Here is a 14,354-nt window from a genome sequence, read left to right on the forward strand (position 1 = left end):
AATGGTGAGTCACTGGATCATGAAAGCTCATAACCAATTCACATGAGAATCACTATAGTACCACCATTCATGCCAAGCTACAATTCAACATTTTTTTTTTTAAAAACCAGTGAGTTCCTAGCACTTTTAAAGACAAATCAGAAGAAATTGCTGAAGACAGTATGGAATATATAGCATTTTCCCAATAAAGTGATTGGTGTTCTGATGTACCATGTTGCTCACACACAGTACAGATGGAGCAAAAAACATTGCCACAAATGTCCCAGGACCCCACACAACATGACAACTGATAGTATTGATGTAAAAGGCAGTCACTATGTTATGATATTTTATTACAAATTATACTTCTCCCTTCTCTAAGTCTCTCCTCTGGAGATGTATGCTCTAAATAGATATCAGCACCCAACAATTCATCTTTATATAAGCTACACATTACCCCCTAGTCACTGAGCTGCTTATGTATTCTATAAAATGTGCTTGGCGGACTTAGGCAAAGATTTCCAGTAGCCACAGGGTTTATCCTATTTATTCATTTTCCACTCATACAGTACCACTGGCTGTAAAAAATAAAATATTAAGAACTATTTGGTATTGTCAGGGATTTTGTTTCTTGACTGATGAGCTGATGGAGAAAACTGGAGCAAGGATATAAAACTCTTTGCAGATAGTGCCCTGGTTGAAATTGAACCAAGGGCCCAGCATTGCAAGGGAGAAATACTAACCAATGCACCATTGTGCTGCATATTCCTACTAAGGGTGATTTACAAAAATAAGCTAAATTACTCTGTAGCTGCTGAGTAGCTCCACCAATTTAAACAAATTTCAGAACATTAAACATATACCCCACTTATATTTAAGAGCTGACATGCAAACCTGTTAACATGCATTAATGCTCTATACAGCTTCCACCTTCTAGAAAAAGTACTGGGCATGGGTTGAGCCTTGGCTTAAAATCAAAATTAACAACAGCTCAAAGTTGTCTATTACCTTTTGATTTTGTTTCTTTAAAAGATCATACAAGCAAATATCACAGCAAATATCACTGGTAGGGTGAATAATTTGTTAGACATCCCCCAGTGACAACATTTACTGACAGTTACGCCCCCCCAGCCTCTTCTTTGAAATGTATTGACCTGGGAAACTTTTATACAAAAACAAATGTACAGCAATACAGATGATAAAGAGTATACCACTTAATTATAAGTACTTTATAGATTATGTATTTTCAGTGAACTGAGAGACAGACAATAAGAGCTACACAAACAATCCAGCTTTTTTTTTTACCCTGGAACCACATTCATGTCTCTGCAATGAATACAGCAATTCTGATAAAGGTTGACACCCTAAAACATAATAAGCAAAACAATAAAAAATACAATCAATTTTAGAATGATTCTACATATTACAGATTTTTTTATCTACCTACCACACATCATTGGAATTATCATTTGAATTATTAATAAAGCATGGCTTATTAATGTTAAGACCTTTTTTGTGTTAGTGTATACAATGTGTTTTTTGGTGCAAAGTTAAAATCTGTGATGATGAAAGTTTAAAATCAAAACCTCTCCTGCCCCATGGTTAGTTATTATACCTTATTTACAGATGATGGGGCAGGGAGCAAAGTCATTTCTAAAAAGCAAATATAAAAACTTTGAGATCATCTACATTGACTAAAATTCTAAATCTAATCAAATTGCTTCCTCACCTGCAGAGTGCCAGTAAAGCCATTAATATTAGGGATTTGTCCTTCTGACTCACTGACCATAGTTTGCAGCTGTGGAAAATTAAGAGGTCTCAAATAGGAAAAATCATTTATTTCTGATGGAGAAAAACAGGTTTTGTAACATTGCCCTTGGGGATCTGAGGGCTCCATTCTAACCTCCATGAACTTCAACGTACCATCTGTGTTTAAGTGAAGGGTTGGCCGGCACTGTTCACTGTAATAGCTCAACTTTGGGCTTCCAAGGCAGCATGAGCATATTGTAGAGTTTGTCTCTTTTTTTAGGCATCGAGCAAGTAATATAATGAAGGTAATCAATGAAACTAAACTAACAGCAACTAAGGAAATAATCAAATACAGAGTCATCTCTGACTTACTGCCAGACTGTATAACAAAACTTTTAGATTTAGGGCTCTCCTCAAAAATGCTTTCCTCAAGTGATATGAATATGGTGACAGTGGTTGATAAAGGATGTTCCCCACGATCTTTTACCAAAATAACAAGCTTTTGATCAGTTTCATCTGTTTCTTGTAATTCCCGGACTGTTCGTATCTCTCCATTAGAAGATGATATTTGAAAAAGAGATAGGTCTGTTCCTTCTACTATATGATAGGATAGCCATGCATTGTGTCCTGAGTCTAAATCCACTGCTGAAACTTTGGTGACCAAAAAGCCAGATGAGGCAGATTGTGGAACTTTTTGTTGGAAACTATCTGAGTGCTCTGGATACAAAACTACAGGGGCATTATCATTTTGGTCTAAAATGAAAATAAAAACAGTAACATTGGATGACAGTCTTGGAGATCCAGAATCTTCAGCTTTTACAGTAATCTGTAAAACCTGGATTTGTTCATAGTCAAAAGAACCTTGTGCATAGATATTGCCATTGTTTGAGTCAATATATACAAAGGACAGAATTGAAGAATCATCAGTCTTCCTTTCAACTATAGAGTAAGTCAGGACTGAATTTAACCCATCATCTGGATCTTCTGCAGATACTGTACACAGAAAACTTCCTGGGCCATTATTCTCCTTTATAAAAGCACTGAAGTGTGATTGGGAAAATGCTGGTGGATTATCATTAATGTCTGAAATATTTAAAATTATAGCCATTGTTGTACGTAGTGGAGGAGACCCTAAGTCTGTGGCAGTTAGATCAATAAAATATTGTGTGATTGTCTCTCTATCAAGAATGCCATCTGTTATTATTGAAAAATGATCATCAAATGATTTTACTTTAAATGGGAGGTTTGGAGTCATTTCAAGATGAACCGCACCATTTTTACCTGAGTCTTTATCTCTTACATTTAGGAAACCGACTGCAGTTCCCAAGGCTGCATTTTCTGGTACTGCATTCAGCAGTGAGGTTAATGTTATTTCTGGTACATTATCATTAACATCTTCTATTTCTATTAGGATGAGGCATCGACTTTCATGTTCAGGGATTCCTTTGTCTTTTGCTCTAATGGATATTTCATAAAAATCTTCTTCTTCAAAATCTATAACACCATTAACTGAAATTTCTCCAGAATTCTGGTTTAGGGTGAATAATTCTTTCACAGAATCCAGTGTATGGTAGTCAAAGAAGTATTCAATTTCTCCATTAAGTCCTTCATCCCGATCGGTTGCATTCAGTTTCAAAATAACAGTATTTTGTGGTGTATTTTCTGGCAGGATAAGCTTGTATGTTGAATGATCAAAAACAGGTGCATTGTCATTGCTGTCTTGGACAATTACAGTTATCTGAGATGTACCTGATCTAGAAGGAATCCCACCATCAAAAGCAGTAATTGTAAGTTTATGAGATTCTTTTTCTTCCCTGTCCAACATTTTTTCTATAATTAACTCAGGAATAAGTGTCCCATCTTTCCGAGTCTTTGTTGTTAGAGAGAAATAGGGGTTTGGACTCAGGGTATATTTGGAAATACCATTAGTACTTATGTCTGGATCGTGAGCAGTCTCTATAGGAAATCGTGTGCCAGGATTTGCTAAGGCTTCTGAAATTTTTATCTTTTGATCACTTGTAATAAAATTTGGGGAATTATCATTTACATCCAAAATTTCAATCCTCAATTTGAAAAGCTCCAGAGGGTTGTCAAGTATTACTTCTAGAGGTAATATACAACTCGAGCCTGATCCACACAACGTTTCTCTGTCGATCTTTTCATTAACAGACAAGTCTCCATTTCTGTGGTTCAGTACAAAATATTTTCTGCCTCCATCTGAACCCAATCGCATTTTGCGTTTAAGAATGTCAGCAACATTAATTACAAGACTGTCTGCTAAATTTGCTATAAATGTCCCTGGTTCTGATTCTTCAGGAAGAGAATAGCGCAGCTGCCCAGAGACCCAGCCCAAGCAACAAAGGAAAGGTAAAACAATTACTTGCCATTTCCAAGACTTTAGTTGGTGTTGGATGTCCATAATGTGAATCCTTTCCTTACAGCAGCATGTGGTGATAAGCTTTATATCATCCCAAAGAAGAAGGTAACCAATTGCTTGGAAATAAAACCATCAGAATAAAAACAGCCATATTAAAAACTGCAAACATCCAAAAGGCTTTGTATCGGAAAAGCAGCTATGCCTTCTGTGAGACTGGAGAGATGGGAGGAAACTGCTGAGAGGGGGAGGAGTATGAATGGGTGACGTGAGCAGATCCACTACTGAATCAAAATATCTGTCTGGTAGACTGCTCTGCCCTCTTCTGGCCAAAAATATTAATTTACATTACCATCTGAAAGTTACCAAAGTCAAAATATCACCTTGACTTAATTCTTTACATTATAATAATGAAAATTTTATTATGAAACTGTTGTCGTATAATTTTCTGAAGAAATAATTAAAGATCATAGTCAAATGAAAAAAAATATAAAATGAAATACTATTAAATGTAAATATGTATTTTATAAAGTATTTCCATCTTGGATGCTGATATTGCTTTCTTATTCCTGCATTTACTGTAACTATTAAACACTCATTTTCATTCCAGCTTATATATACAATTCTGACAAATTTGTCAGTTTCAGACAATAGATACTTTTTACATTTGCTGCTGCACAAGGTAGGGAAGAATAACAAAGATTTAGGGAGGATTAGCCTCCCCAGAATTAGACCAAGTTCTATATGTTCACTAATGACTAATGATGTTCTTCAATGAAAATACTTTAACTTGCTAGTAATGTAACCAGAGCCTCGGTATATAATATACACCAGGTGCACTGCTACCATCCTCCTTTCCACATGTCGCACTTCCTCTTAACACTGCCAATGTACTTATTGCCTCATCATGAAGAGCAGGCCCTGGTGCAGTCATACTTCCCTGGGCCTCTCTAAAGAATGTCATTTTCCTCCCCTACTACACCACTATCACTGCAGCCAAAACTGGAATCTCCATACTGCTTTTGTTATTATGACTATATCTCACTGGTGGGACCAACTAGAAACTATCGGGATCTAGGCAGGAGCCTATGGAACCTTGTGCATGTAACATGCTTTTAATGTGTCACTCTAAATTCTTGAACAACTGAGTTGCAAATATGTTACCCTTCACATTCGAAACTAAGAAAAATACTTTATATATGCATTTGTTTCTCTATATAGACAAAGTATGCAAAAAATCGCTAAATTTAAAAGATAATGTAGTAACAGACACAGATCTAATTACTCATAGTATAAATAAGTTGTTTATATTTAACAGTACATCTGTAATTCTGTCTGTTGATTGGAGGCTATAGGTTGCTAGAAAATGGTGTTGAAAACCTGTCTAAAAACACCAAAAAAAAATTGTATTATAAATGACTTAAGTATGATAATATCACAGATACGAAAGGTATATCTTTTTTAAATAACTACACGGGGGTAGTGACATTCCAAGGCAGCAAATAATAATGAACAGGTCAAATTTACATTATTTTTCATTAACTTTAACACAATTTTTAGATTGGTTGGGTGATAGAGGTGTTGGCAGCCAATTAACATTATTGCCCACACAAAAGAATCACATTTGAGAGTTAAATCAACTCTTTCCTGACAAAAATGCGAGTACATTTAAACCCCTAGGAATCCTTCAGCATTCAGCTTGAAATTTTAGAATCTGCCCCTTAGTAGTCCATATATTTTATTTGGATGGAAAATATTTAATTGTCCTTTCAAAAGTACTGCTTTATCATCTTACCATTTGGAAAACCCTGTTAAAAAAAGTGACAGTTAGGTGTCTGATTATGTATGTGCTGGACCTCCTAGTTTCTACATTATATGAAATAGTATTTAGACAAATTAAGGGGCCAATTAAATCACATAAATACATTTGGCAACTAAAACCTGGCTTTAGTAGAAGCCAATGGGAAGTTCAGTTATTTAACTATTTGCATCTTTTTGTTAAAAAGTCAAATTTTTTAAAAAATGGAGAAATGTGATTTTCATGGCAGTTCATAAATTAGATTGTTCAGATTCTTTGTAAGTATGCTAATTGGGCTTAATTTAGATTATTCTCAGATTTAATAACTGATAAATTGGCTTCTAGGTATTGTACATAGAAAATAACCTCCTTAATTCCCACACACGCATGCAATTCTTTACACACACTGCATACTAGTATTCACCTGCCAGTGTTATATTTCAATAGCTAGAATTATTTTTGTCTCTATAAGTATTAAAATGTTTGTACATATGTCACATTTAATATCAAACATATGATTTACTATTCTACACTCTGAAGAAGAAAAAAACAGATAATGCTGTTTATTTTATAACATACTGGGCATAATCTGATAAATCAAATTCAGATAGCATAGTACTGTATCTCACAAGCTTGAGCAAATAATAATAGTTTGTCTTACTGACCCAAATGTTCCAGCATTCCATGTCATTTGCCATCCCATAATAACACTGACACATTTGTAGGAACTTGAAGATGACTTTCTGCATCACTGAACATAAGCTTTAGGCAATTTTGTAGAAACTAGTAATGTAACAAATAGGGCAACGTTTTATCCAGGCATAGTAACCCATATCTAAGAGCAATCAATAAGGTCTTTGCCTTCAGCAACACACCAGGAAATCTGACCTGGTAATTAAGTTTGGTTAACAAAGCAGTAAAAGACTTTGCTGATACTCAACATCAGAGAGTAATTAATGCTTTCAGAGAAAATAAAATGTAGAAGCATCATTGATCCATGACTCAATATGAAAATGACAGGAAAATAAGACTAAAATAAACACACTAACCAGAAATTCTGATTTGCATGACAATCTCAACATCCAATGCCCTCTCAGCATGCAAGATTCATATTTTCCACCACTTACTGGACTAAATGATTCTATAAGACATCAAATACTATATAAATATGGGAAAATCCTCTTTATTATTTCTCAAGTAATAGGATTACTAGAATGACCTCTGCCTCACAAACTAAAATTTCCAAAAACAATCTGTAAATTTTGGGTGAACACAACCTTGTGTGTTGGTTAAAATCCCAGGCTGGGTGTGGGTAGATCATTCTTCATCAGTTTACAGTAAAAGTTTTTATAATGCCTGAAAAATGACCATTGAAATTCAAACACGAGCCACAAGACCTTTGTTGGAGAAAAGCACTCCTTATTCAGTCCTTCATAGCACACCAAATTAGCTTAAGGTTTACTTATTATAATGATGCTACTCATTAATGTTTACACTACCATATGTTAGTAGGTATACACTTACATATGGCTGATGTGTAAAGGCAAAGACACAATTCTGAATATAAAAGTCTAGTGGAACCATGAAGTCATTCATAAACTTGTTTTAGCATTTGGTAGTTATAATAGGGATTTAACATTTTAATAAATTATCACATGCTCTGCCATCATTAGTTTATGTTGCTTAACTGTATGCATATAGCTACATTAAAAACTACAAAAAAACTACTTCAAAAGCCACCATTTTGTTATATTCTGTATGTTTCCTCGCCTAACACCTAAAAGAGATGAGCAAAAAATACAGGTTGCTAATAGGAATAAATGTGAGTAATCAGAAGTGACAAAGTTAAACTGTAGATTCCTTTGGCTAGTTTGTTTCCCATTTATATTTGTCATTCTCAGTGGAGCTTACAAACTTTCTCCCCTTACACACATACAAACGCACATACACATACTCATATACTAACACATATTGATGTCTGTATGTACTGAGTGTGGAAAGAACCCTATGCAGATATAGGTAGAACAAACGTCATACAGATTGTACCATAGTTAGAATCAAAAACAGGCAGCATGGCTAACCAATTTACCTCTGGGGCACCTTATGTAATAGAAATTTTTTCCAGGAAAATATTAATGTTCATGTTGGCCCTGTATTGCTCTTGAAAGCCCCTCTGTCCATCATTACTGAATGCAGACTCCAAGGCTACATACAAACAGACAAGACATAGAAGCTGACAGAGAAAAAGATATAAAATTATATTGAAGCCCCTTTCCCAAGTAAATCATTTGTAAACTGCTAAAAATGTATAGTAAAAGGCAGATATATAATCAACATTTCTTAATAAATGATATATGTTTAAACATGGCAATGCTATCAGATTTTTCTCACCTGTAAAGTTCCATTTATATCAGAAAAAAGACCTCCTGAATCACTGACCATAGTTGTCAGCTGAGGAAAATGCAGAGGTTTCAAATAGGAAAAATCATTATTTTCTGATGGAGAAAAACATGTTTTGTAACATTGCCCTTGGGGATCTGAGGGCTCCATTCTAACCTCCATGAACTTTAATGTACCATCTGAGTTTATATGAAGAGTTGGCCGGCATGTTTGGTTATAGTAGTTGGACTCAGATCTTCCAAGGCAGCACATAGCAGAGCTTGTCTCTTTTTTAAGGCATCTAGCAAGTAATATGATAAAAGTGATCAATGAAACTACACTAACAGCAACCAAAGAAATTATCAAATACAGAGTAATCTCTGGTTTGTTATTGGCACTAACAAAACTTCGGGATTTAGTGCTCTCCTGAAAAATGTTGTCCTCGAGTGTTATGTATATGGTGACAGAAGTTGATAAAGTTGGCTCCCCATGATCCATTACAGATATGACAAGGCTTTGATCAACTTGATCAGCTTCCTGTATTCCCCGGACAGTTCGAATTTCCCCATTGTAAGCAGATATTTGAAACAAAGCTGAATCTGTACTATCTTCCATTTGATAGGATAGCCATGCATTGTGTCCTGAGTCTATATCCACTGCAGATACTTTGGTAACCAAATAGCCAGGAGAAGCAGATTTGGGGATTTTCTGTGCTGGAATGACTTGCTTTGAGTACTCTGGAAACAACACTAAAGGGGCATTATCATTTTCATCTAAAATAAAGATAAAAACAGTTATAGTGGAAGATAGCTTTGGAGATCCAGAATCTTCAGCCTTCACAGTAATTTGCAAAACCTGGATTTGTTCATAATCAAAAGAACCTTGTGCATAGATATTTCCATTGTTAGAGTTGATGTGTATAAAAGAAAGAACTGATGAAGCATCGGCCTTCCTTTCAACTATAGAGTAAGTAATGACCGAATTTAACCCATCATCTGGATCAGCTGCAGAAACTGTATACAGAGAACTTCCAGGCTGATTATTCTCTCGTATAAAGGCATTGAAGTGTGGCTGAGAAAATACCGGTGGATTATCATTGATGTCTGAAATATTTAATATGATGGTCATTTGTGTACGCAAAGGAGGTGACCCCAAGTCTGTGGCAATCAGGTCAAGAACATATTGTGCAACTTTCTCTCTATCAAGGACTCCATCTGTTACTATTGAATAGCGATTGTTGACTGCTTTAATTTTAAAAGGAAGGATTGGGGATATCTCTAGATTTACCTCCCCATTCTTTCCTGAGTCTTTATCACTTACACTTAAGAAACCGACTGCAGTTCCCAAGGCTGCATTTTCTGGTACTGCATTTAACAGGGAAGTTAATGTTATTTCTGGAGCGTTATCATTTGTATCCTCTATTTCTATTAATATCATACAGCGACTTTCTAGCCCAGGATGTCCTTTGTCTTTGGCTCTGATAGATATTTCATAAAAATCTGCTTCTTCAAAATCTATGATACCATTAATTGAAATTTCTCCTGTTCTTTGATTCAGGTTAAATAACTGTTTTACAGAATTTAATGTATGAAAATCAAAGAAGTATTCAATTTCCCCATTAAGTCCTTCATCCTGATCTGTTGCATTCAGTTTCAAAATAACAGTATTTTTTGGTTTATTTTCTAGTAAGATGACTTTGTAGGTTGAATGATCAAAAACTGGTGCATTGTCATTGCTATCTAGAACAGTAATAGTTATCTGTGATGTACCCGACCTAGGAGGATTGCCACCATCCAATGCAGTAATTGTGAGTTTATGGTATTCCTTTTCCTCTCTATCCAATGCTTTATCTATAAGTAATGCTGGAATTGGTTTCCCGTCTTTTCGAGTCTTTAGTGACAAAGAGAAATATGGGTTTGGAGTCAGTGTATATTTAGAAACCGTATTAGTGCCGATGTCTGGATCCTGTGCACTCTCCAAAGGAAACTGTGTTCCTGGGCTTGCTAATGCTTCTATGATTTGTATTATTTGATCATTTGTTGAGAATTTTGGAGAATTGTCATTTATATCAAGAATCTCAATTTCAAAACTGAAAAGCTCCAGTGGATTTTCAATTACTATTTCTAGAGGTAATACACATCTTGTACTGGATCCACACAAGGTTTCTCGGTCGATCTTTTCATTAACAGACAAGTCTCCATTTCCCTGGTTCAATGAAAAATATTTTCTGCTTCCCTCTGAACCCAGTCGCATTCTGCGTTCAGAAATATCTGCAGCATTTAATAACAGATCTCTTGCTACATTTGCTATAAATGTCCCTGGTCCTGATTCTTCAGTAACTGAATAATGAAGCTGCCCAGAGACCCAGCCCAAGCTACAAAGAAAAGGAAAAATGACTACTTGCCATGTCCAGGGCTTTGTTGGGTTGTAGATGTCCATAACGTGCTTCATTCCCTAAAAGCAACATGTGCTGAAAATCTTATCCCAAAGAAAAAGTGAACCAGGTCCTTCCAATCATTTCAGAAAAAGCCATATTTGAATAAATACTAATCTTCCACAAGGTGTTGATCGGAACAGCAGCTATGCCTTTGTGTGACTGGAGAGATGGGAGGCGGCTGTTGAGATGAGGAGGGGAATAAAGAATGTAATGGGCAGATCTACTGCTGTAGCAAATAATCTGACTGGTTGACTGCCCTGCCCTCTTCTGGCCAGTATTAAGAATTTCAAATAGCAACTTGAATTTTTAAAAGAATATTGCTGTAATAATTGTCATTATTGCTGTTTCTAAATTTCCATAAAAATAATGTTTTGAACCTGAATATTCCAACATTAGGATATGTGGCAACATTAGCAAAATATTGTCACGTTAACTAACACATATCGTGCCCTATAAACACATATTGATATAACAATTTTTTTACAGAACTTTCAAATATATTATGTTTTCAAAAACATATGAAAAAAGTAATTGTGAATTATATTTGTTTTACAGTATTTAGATTTCATAACAATTTGTTAATATTTGCTAGTATAATGCAGTTGAAAAGTCAAAGAAGGAGACAAATTGATCCAAAATCTTATGCATTTCATACTTTGGTATTTTTACTCAAAACAGAAGTTAAATGAGAAAGCAACAATTAAATGCATATGGGTTATGGGATTTTTGATCAAACTAAACTGCATTTGCTCTTGGTAGCCACTTCAATACTGGGGAAGCCATCTGCAGTCTCCCCTGCTACAAAGTAACTCCAGCCTTTATAAAAGGCTTATGCAGGATTATTTATTTTATACCCTGGATAGAACTCTTTGCTAGAATGTAACACCAACCTCTTCTAATTTTAAGTAATAATGAAGTATAGAATTTGGCTTAGGTGAATATATGGGGTGAATACAGGTGAATATATGGGTCCTTACAGAGCTTGTAAGCTTGAAGATTAAATGATGGCCCTCCAGTAGGGCAAATTAGAAAATCAGAGATCCTGCGGTTCTCTTACAATTAACTCAACTCAGCTATTTACAAACAATTTCAGGGCCCCAGGCTCTTCTTTGTGTACCCCAGCTTTGAAACCACGTTCATGTGTCCAGTTACTAAAAATAGAAACTATTATCAGCAACCAGACCCTGCTTTGCTGCAGCCTATGTAATCTGCCAAGGAGACTTGGAAAAGGAGGTCACAGATAGGGCATGCAGTTACCAAATTTTAACCTGAAACAGACTGATAACATTTAAAATATCTATTCACTGCATTTAATTCATTCCAGACTCTTTTGAATGAATGTCTACAAGGTTCTGACTACATGTACCTAGTCCAGAGTTGGCCTGTAAATGCATCATTCTGGCCTGTTATTATGCCTTACATATCATACAATGCTGTGCTGCTGAATATCTTATCCCATAAGGTCTGTCTTCTGGGCTTTATAGATGACCAAGTACTGTATCAACAGGGCTGTGTTTCACCATACTCTTCAATGCAAAGAAATGTATTCTCCTTTACTTGACAACCCAGGACCCCCTTCCCTGACTACTTAGCTAACATTAATTAAAACAATATTTCCTCTGGCACAACTTACTTATATGGTGAAGCAGGGTACTCTCTTAAATATGGCAGGGTATGGTGTATCTACTTCAATGCAAACTCTTAGTTGTTGGTTTGAAATACCGCAGTCTGCTCAATACCCATGTTCTGGGTCTGCTGTTAGTGTAAATCAGTACTGTTTACGAGAAGACTTTTACTCCAATGAGCCAGAATGACACTGTAGATATTGTGATTGTGAACTGCCTGTCGTTTCTATATCTCTTCTACTGTACATATCCGCTTCACCTAATGCCCTGCTTAATAACTCAATAAACAGCTTTGAAACACATTTACTAAAAACCCCTTTAAAAGTCCTCATCCTAAATATTCCCCCTCCTGTTAGCGAGGGATTTTTACTTTCATTAATTACTTTAGAATAAAGCTAAATGAACACGTCACTCTAAAATCAAATAGTACAAATATGAATGTGTTACTAGATTTTTAAATCACATATCCCTAATTCCCTTGCATGACACTTTCAACAGCAATTGAAAACCTATGAAGAAAGATGTGCCTTTGACATAACATCTGCTTTCTTTTAATCATAGCAGAACCTCAGCTTGCTGTGTTCCGGTGGCTAAAAGGGGATTAGCTAAAGTGGAGAGACATCAGAATGTATAATTCTAAGATTCACTTTGTTTTAATCACAAAAGAATCTTAGCTTGCTGTGTTTCTGATGCCTAAGAGGGGGATTTACTGAAGCAGAAAAGAATGCTTGACATCAGAATATCTACTTTGGAGAAGTTGGTTTCCCAGTCTGCCCTCTTCTGGTACAGCATGGCAATACAATGCAAGTGTACAAGTGCTTAAGCAGTAACTTGTTATATGAGTGCACTGAACATATATTTTAATAAATATACAGCTCGGTTATTTTTAAGGCTAATATTTAGCATAATATTATCTTAAGCACACATGCAGGATTTACGTAATGATGAATACTAAAACACCATGATCAAAATGAAACAAAATAACACAATGCACATTAGATAAAAACAGTTTAGATCTGGTATAGATCCTATATTAAGCCTATAAAAACTATTACAATATACTTTAAGGCACAGTTGTGAATTTCACAGTAAAAACAGTACACATTTGGAATTAAATTTATATTTATCCCGTGTATACTAGCTGTTTTGATCATATTCTCTTCAGTGGACTTTTCAGAGTATCCTGTAAATGTCATTATATACCAAACTGGAACCCTTCTATATCTAGTAAATTTGCATAGGAATTATCACCATCAGCAAATGTTTGCATGAAAAATAGGTATGTTATGCAATTGTATTAATTATGGCTGTTTCTAAGTTTGCTAGACTTAGTTGACTTTGTAAGCAAAGGTTTCCTTGAGGTTTCAACAGTGCTTCTGAGGTTTCTAAACAACAAGTAATAATATAAGTAATAACTATAACTAGTATAATATATTATTTACTACATTAATTATTAAGCAAATAACAACAATATATATATATATATATATATATGATTTACAATTTACCTCCCCTGTTTGGTGTTATATAAACATGCAGTACCAAATGAAGCTGTATCAGTAACATAATTATGGACATAATAAAGGAGAACACACTTCTGTCTGTACCTCTACCTGACAGGGTTAATAGAACTAAACCTGTGCTTTGGTTGGGCAGGCCTGCATATGGTTTGAAGTATGATTGGAACAAGTCCTACCCATCTGGAGAGCAATGTTGTGAAGATAGTGGATCAAAAGCTACTAATCTAAACCATTTGAAGAGTGGAATTAACAACTTAAGACAAACTAATGGCAGGTAGCAAAATGATATGATACAAAGTAATATATGATCTGGTGTATTAGCACTTGGGAAAACATCATGTGATGTAAGGGTGTTTATTCACTAGTGTTTATTTAAATGGTGACTAAAAGATGGATGTCAGTTTCTAACAGGAATTATGATTCTGTTCTCTGAAGTAACCAAGTCTTATTTATGCAATTTTTGGACTAAAGTCTAGTGATTATCCTAGAATTC

At 35.2% G+C, this 14,354-nt stretch overlaps 1 protein-coding gene across 26 annotated transcripts in view; it reads right to left on the bottom strand.

Moving 5' to 3' along the window:
- Positions 1-14,354, bottom strand: part of pcdhga11 (protocadherin gamma subfamily A, 11) — a 264,554-nt gene that overhangs the window by 93,204 nt on the left and 156,996 nt on the right. For 2 of the 26 annotated variants that reach the window (XM_012959233.3, XM_012959227.2), the window contains exon 1: positions 8,292-10,910. In XM_012959233.3, coding sequence (XP_012814687.2) covers positions 8,292-10,730 — 2,439 coding nt within the window. In that variant the 5' untranslated portion in view covers positions 10,731-10,910. 26 annotated transcript variants of the gene reach the window in all.

Source organism: Xenopus tropicalis, chromosome 3, assembly GCF_000004195.4.
Source record: "Xenopus tropicalis strain Nigerian chromosome 3, UCB_Xtro_10.0, whole genome shotgun sequence".
In the NCBI taxonomy this organism is placed as follows: domain Eukaryota; kingdom Metazoa; phylum Chordata; class Amphibia; order Anura; family Pipidae; genus Xenopus; species Xenopus tropicalis.